The sequence below is a fragment of the Triticum dicoccoides genome, chromosome 2A (genome assembly GCF_002162155.2).
Source record: "Triticum dicoccoides isolate Atlit2015 ecotype Zavitan chromosome 2A, WEW_v2.0, whole genome shotgun sequence".
In the NCBI taxonomy this organism is placed as follows: Eukaryota; Viridiplantae; Streptophyta; class Magnoliopsida; order Poales; family Poaceae; genus Triticum; species Triticum dicoccoides.
In genome coordinates this window covers 99671338-99677384 of record NC_041382.1, presented here as the reverse complement: position 1 = coordinate 99677384, position 6047 = coordinate 99671338, and the positions used below count along the sequence as shown (strand labels likewise).

Sequence of the window (6047 nt, the reverse complement as noted above, 5' to 3'; positions counted from 1 at the left end):
TGTAGTAGTCATAAGCATCAAGCAACAACCTTCTTCTTATCTTCTTCTTACCTCTTACACAAAGACTGCCGGCTTCTCTTCCGTTACGGTCGCGGTCGCAAGCCATCGTCCTCCTCCAGCCACCTCAAACAGTTGTCGTCCACGCACACAGACACCAGCGAGAGATTGGCGGTGGCTTAGCCATCAGTCATCTCCTAGGTTTGATGCAAGAATAATAATGCTTGTTTCCGTCTCAGGCTTTCGGGATCGACCGGGAAGAAACACCGTGCAAGAGCTTTATGAACCCGAGGAAGCTGAGCTTCCCGTCGGCGTGCCTGATCCAGTCCTGGAGGACGACGTGGAGGGGCACCGACGGGCCGAGGCCGAGTTCCTGATGGACCAAAGACGTGACAGTGATCAGTGAAATGTCAAGTGATCACGCATAAATTAACTGTTCAGACTACAGTTCAGACTCGTACCGACGCAAGTTCTTCGATCACGATAGGCCGGTTGCCCTCCTTGTCGAACAGCTCGTACGCGCGCCGAGCATGCTGTTCCCAGGTCTCCAGAGCTTCCATCTGGTATACGCTGATGGCGGAAGCGGCGAACTCTTCAAAATCCAATTTTCTGTACTGAAGGGTGCATACCTTGTATACACCATAATCTTGGCAGGTAAGTCGGCGTCTCAGTCCAATACATCATACAACTGAAGATACTATGAGGAAGGCTTACCGTGTTAACAAAGTCAATAACCCTGGAATCCTTCATTGCATCCGTAGAATTCTTCACCAGAGCCTGCAAGTTTCATTTGCCCTTTTCAGCAACTGCATGCTGTAAACTAGACTAAATGACGAATATAGGATTACTAACCGATTTCAAATTTTGCAAGGAGATTAAACCACTCTTGTTTGGACCCAACAATTCAAACTGCTCTTTTAGATAAAAGAGTTGATTTTCTGTCAATGTCTTAGCTAGGGCCTGCAAAATGTATGAACATCCATAAGAAATGGCTCATTGGTAATGCAATTAAATTCAGGACATAATGCTATGAACCTACTTAACTGTGCAAATTTGTCCTATATAATAGCGAAAGGAACATTCAACATGTAGCAATTTCAAAAAGAATATGGATATCTCAAGTACCCAATGCAATAAAAAATCAAAAACAAATTAACACTTGCTGGTAAGAAAATAAACTGTGGATTACATAATGAAGACCAAATTGCAATAGGTTTTTTTTGTTAAGATTGTTTTAAGTGCATAGTGTATACCCTCAAAGCAGACTTCCGCAGTGAAGATGAACTGATATAAGCTCGGATAAGCTTGTAGATTATCATATCTAAAGGAATTTTGACTTGTTGTGCATCACGGATCCATGGGTGACCTGCAGGTACCAGTGCACAAGTAAACAGTTAAGCATCATTCTGCAGAAGAATAGTCTTCCAAAGGAGGATATTACTGTACGGCACTGCCAAACAAATATAGTTCTTACTCAGAGCTTGTGAGGCAGTCATCCTCTTGCGGTAATCCTTATTAAGCAACCTTTTTACAAAGTCTTTGGCTTCCGCAGAGAGAGTAGGCCATGGGGCCTCATCAAAACTTGGTTCTGCCTTAAGGACAGCTCGGAATATTCCTGATTCTGTGCGTGCCCAGAAAGGTCGGCTCCCACAAAGCAAAATGTAGGCAATTACTCCAATGCTCCACATATCTCCCTCCGTGCCATAAGATCGATGAAGCACCTCGGGAGCAACATAATACGCACTTCCAACAATGTCGTTGAGCCTTTCATCTGAAGATGTAAAAATTGTGTGGTGTCACAATAGTCACATTTAAATGTAGTAAAACAAAATGTTATACAATAATCTGAATGGACCATGTTAGACTAACCTGGCTTTACAAAGTCAGACAAGCCAAAGTCTATGACCTTCAAGGGTGAGTTTTCCTCCTTCGATGAGAATAGAAAATTCTGGGAAAAGGAAACACAGATGTATTTAGTTATTGCAAAATCTTTGTACTGCATCTGCTGACTGAACAGAAGTGCTTTGGATAATACAATATAAAGAACCAACAATCGAAGAAAATATGGTATCGCATTAAGAAACTCCCAGGTTGATAATAGTAACTAAAAGACAGTACGAAGAATTAATATTAGCTGCTAACTGTGTGAAAACAAACCAACCTCTGGTTTCAGATCCCGATGAACAACACCTTGAAGATGGCAAAATGATACTACACTCAAAATTTGCAGCATAACAACCTTTGCATCCTCTTCAGAATACTTTCCACCTCTGCAAAACAAGAGATGAGATATCGTTAGAACCCCAGCAGATATAATCATAAGAATTGTTCCAATTTGCGAACACTGGTAGGATTATACCTCGCCAATATCTTATCAAGTAGTTCGCCTCCTTTACACAATCTGAAAAGAAACAAACATGATAAGTGATAGAAGTTACAGTAAGCGCCATTTGATACGCATGGTCAATTTTGATAGGAATTGATCATAATTTGACTAATTATAATTTAAACCTTCTAATATAAAGAAGAACAAGAATCTCATGCATTGCAACAACATATGAAGACAGAACTGAAAAGGACCTACTCTATGAAAGAAATGCACACTTACTCCATAACTATATACACGTTGTCTTCATCTTCAAAAGCATCATAGAACTGCACTAGGTTGCTGTGGCCTGTCAGAGAGCTCAATATCCTCACTTCTCTTCTGACATCTTCAATTGCTATGGCTGTTGTCATCTGCCCACACACGTCATTTGGTGAGACTAGGAAACAGCTTTAACTTAAATATAATGTGAACTCTAAACAGCTAGCACGCGTCACTTGGTGAGACTAGAAAACAGCTTGAATTTCAATATCAATTTGTATGGTTTTGGAATAAACCACTAACAAATAAATGACTGAAACAAGCAAACAGGGTCATAACAAAGTCGATGCGATGAACATAGCACATTACAGGTAAGATCGTGCAACTAAAACAGTGACAAGCACAAAGTCAACCAAAAATAGCTCCTTCGTCCTACTTACACTTAGACGGGCAACGTACGTAGATCTCGAAACACAAATTATGACACCTTTATCTTTGTGGCCTATCCAACAACCAGCTACTGTTTAGCCCAACGTTGTCCAGCAGTGCACTAGACAAGCAATAAGTGATCAATTATAGGCACCAAGGAATAAAATGCCTCTTGCTGGCATCAGCGCAACTGCAACCCATTTACAATGAAACAAACCATGCCCAAACGGCAGTTGAAACCCTAAAGTTAAAAAAACAGTAATCAAACGACTTGGCTTGTTTCCTAACAATGCCAGTGAGCTCATCTTCTCTAGAAAGAACCGATCAAGAAAAGAAAAAGAAAAAACAGCATTGCTACGATTGGCAGAGCACAAGCACATGCACATGGAATGTGAGTAGCTGTGGCCGGCCATGCATGTACAACAGGGAGGTTGCCAGCTCTGCTCATAAAAGCACTGGGCAGGCTGAGGCTCTACAGGGGCCAAATTAAATGGCACCTCATACAATTGCAGGGAGGCGCATAATGAGCAAAGCTCTTTAAACAGAATTGAAGTATCACTTTTGGCCTGCAGATCTAGCCGAGAGGCTGCCATGAGCATGCCAGGCAAGGTGAGGAAAGAAGCTAAGAAGAGTAGAGAGGACATTGACATGGGGAGCTCGGTGACCATCTCCACTCGCCACCACCAATCCACCATGGCCATGATGTTAAGTCAATGAATGCACAGGGGCTTGTCCACATCCGGATAGATGAGCTTCACCAGGCTCCATCGCCATGAATGCCTGCCGCGGGGTGGCAGCGAGCTTTGCCCTACTGGCAAGGGCGAGGTCGTTCTCCCTCCCTCCCACCAACAGTCACGAGCGCCCCGGGTTGCTTTTCGCCAAGCCATGGTTGAACCAAGCGACGCTCTAACGAATACGTAGCTGATAGGATTAGAACATATGCAACACGAGCTCAACGGATCCGATTTCCCAAAATCTCAAGCAGGCAAAAAAAATGCTTAATCGACGAAATGCAAGTCTTGGTCAACACCTGGAGAAGTCGAGATTGAATCTAACGTGGTGGCAAAAGACGGATCTTGACGACAAAATGAGCAGAGACAGCATCATTCAGACGGACATGCTGATGCCCAATCACGCGTAGAAAAAGAAGTGGTAAAATGCAGATTATGCAGCTGAACATAGACGGCGAGAGACTGAATGGCAGAGGCATTTCTGCAAGCAGCTCGAGAACGAGGGCATGGCAATGGCGAGGGGAGGGGAGGAGGGACGGCGTGATAGAGTGAGTATCGGACCTTGGCCTTGGGGATGACCTTGACGGCGACGTCCTGGCCCTTGTGCTCGCCCTTCTTGGCCTTGGCAGCGCAGGTGTAGCCGAAGTGGCCGCGGCCGACCTCCTCGCCGAGCTCGTACTTGGCGAAGAAGTGCTTGGAGAAGCCGAAGCTCTTGTCGAGGCCCAGCTCCGGCTCGCCGCCCTCGGGGATGGACGCCTCGTTGGGCTTGACGGAGCCGTGCCGCCGCGCCAGGAGCGCGCGGATGTGCTTGGCCGGCGACGGCGGCGGGAAGGGCCGCTTGAACCCGCCGCGGGCCGGCGTGGACGCCACGCTCGAGTTGGCCGGCGAGCCCTTGTAGCTGGACGCCGGGAGCGGGCTCGGCAGGTAGAAGGGGAACTTGGGCTGCTTCGGCGTGCCCGGCTTCGCCGCGGCGGCCGCCTGCGCCGGCGAGGCGGCACCGGCGGCATCGCCGGTCCCGGAGGCCACACGCGGCTCCTCCTCCGCCTTGGGCTCCGGGATTCGCGAGGGCTTTCCGTGACAGAGACCCATGGAGCCCGCGGATCAAGAACCGGGCTCAACGGCCCCGAATCGACGCAAATTCCGCAGAAATCGCCCAGAAAATTGCCCCCCAGAAACGGCGCAGGGGCGGGTCGTCAGAGAGTCTCCCCGCCTTCAAGAACCCGAGAAATCATCCCAAATTCCTGCCCCGCCAAGAAAGGAACCCTGCTCCACACCACGGCGAACCCGCCCCCAAAATTGGATCCCAATCACGGCAGAAACCAGGCCGCCAGAATCCTCTCCTCGCAGAGAACCCAGCCGCCGCGAAATGCCGCCGCAGGAGGAAAGAGAGAGAGCGCGACAGGGTCCAGAGCAGGGATGGGTGGGCGGATCAGAGCAGGGGCGGCGGCAGGAGCAAGAACATATTCCGAGATTCTTGAAGTGACCAAACAATCGGCAAAAGCCGGGGGCTTTGAGCGAAAGGCTTGGATCAGAGCGAGGAAATGGGCACCACCACTGGCTGCCTCTGGCTCTGCTAGGAAGGAAGGGGAGAAAGAAAAGAAACACCCAGCTGGTGAGTGAATCCTGTGATGAATTGGGAGGGGAGAAAAGGGGGGAGGGGAGGAGGAGAGGAGCTCTGCCTTTTCCTTTTCAGCTCCTTCTTTTCCCCCCTTTTCTTTTGTAGCTGTGGCTGTAGCTGTAGCCCCCCTCCAACGCCTCCACACACACCATCGCCATGTATGTGCTGTGCTTTGGTGAGGGAGGAGGAGGGGAGGGCAATGGGGACCTGGGGGTGGGGGTGGCGCAAGACAACATGGGTGGCTGGCCAGGCCAACTATTTCTTTCTTTCTTTTTCTTTCTCCCCTGTTTCTGTTGCCATCTACTCCTTGTTTGCTGGTCACCACTACCAGGGCAAGGGAACAACTGTACTGACAAAACTTCCACGGGATACATGCAACTTATTCAGCAGCATCATCTACTTGGAGCCTCAGGGGATCTATCCATCCCAGAATGATCCTGCTCTCAAATAGAAATAACTTCAACATTCAAACTTCAAACGCGCAAACTCGGCGGTTCGATACGGCCAATGATATTGCAGTACTACTCCCTTGTTCTAACGTTTTTAGTTCATTAGTTAAGCAAAACACAACTTTTTTCTATTCCATTGTGAACAAATGGACTGTTCATCGTTGCTGATCCACTACTTTTTATTAGTTTCCAAAAATTTACTGAAAAGAAGCCTCATGCCTGTCTCACTCTGAATC

General features: G+C 47.7%; 1 protein-coding gene across 1 annotated transcript; it reads right to left on the bottom strand.

Annotated features, from left to right (window-relative positions):
* Positions 1-6: 6 nt before the first annotated feature.
* On the bottom strand, positions 7-5578 carry LOC119353612 (calcium/calmodulin-dependent serine/threonine-protein kinase 1). Its single transcript, XM_037620233.1, has 11 exons — positions 4306-5578; positions 2606-2736; positions 2357-2398; positions 2159-2267; positions 1867-1945; positions 1472-1768; positions 1251-1363; positions 850-957; positions 712-774; positions 459-626; positions 7-370 (listed from the first exon to the last, which is right to left on the bottom strand). Exons 1-11 carry the CDS (start codon positions 4831-4833, stop codon positions 233-235), a joined length of 1776 nt encoding a protein of 591 aa, XP_037476130.1. The 5' UTR covers positions 4834-5578; the 3' UTR covers positions 7-232.
* Between the last annotated feature and the right edge of the window lie 469 nt (positions 5579-6047).

Coding starts and splice junctions, on each gene's coding strand:
- LOC119353612 (XM_037620233.1), bottom strand. CDS start 4,833: ATGGGTCTCTGTCACGGAAAGCCCTCGCGAATCCCGGAGCCCAAGGCG. Junction 2,737..4,305: donor AGGTCATCCCCAAGGCCAAG/GTCCGATACTCA, acceptor GTGTGTGGGCAG/ATGACAACAGCCATAGCAAT. Junction 2,268..2,356: donor CTTGATAAGATATTGGCGAG/GTATAATCCTAC, acceptor CTTGTTTTGCAG/AGGTGGAAAGTATTCTGAAG.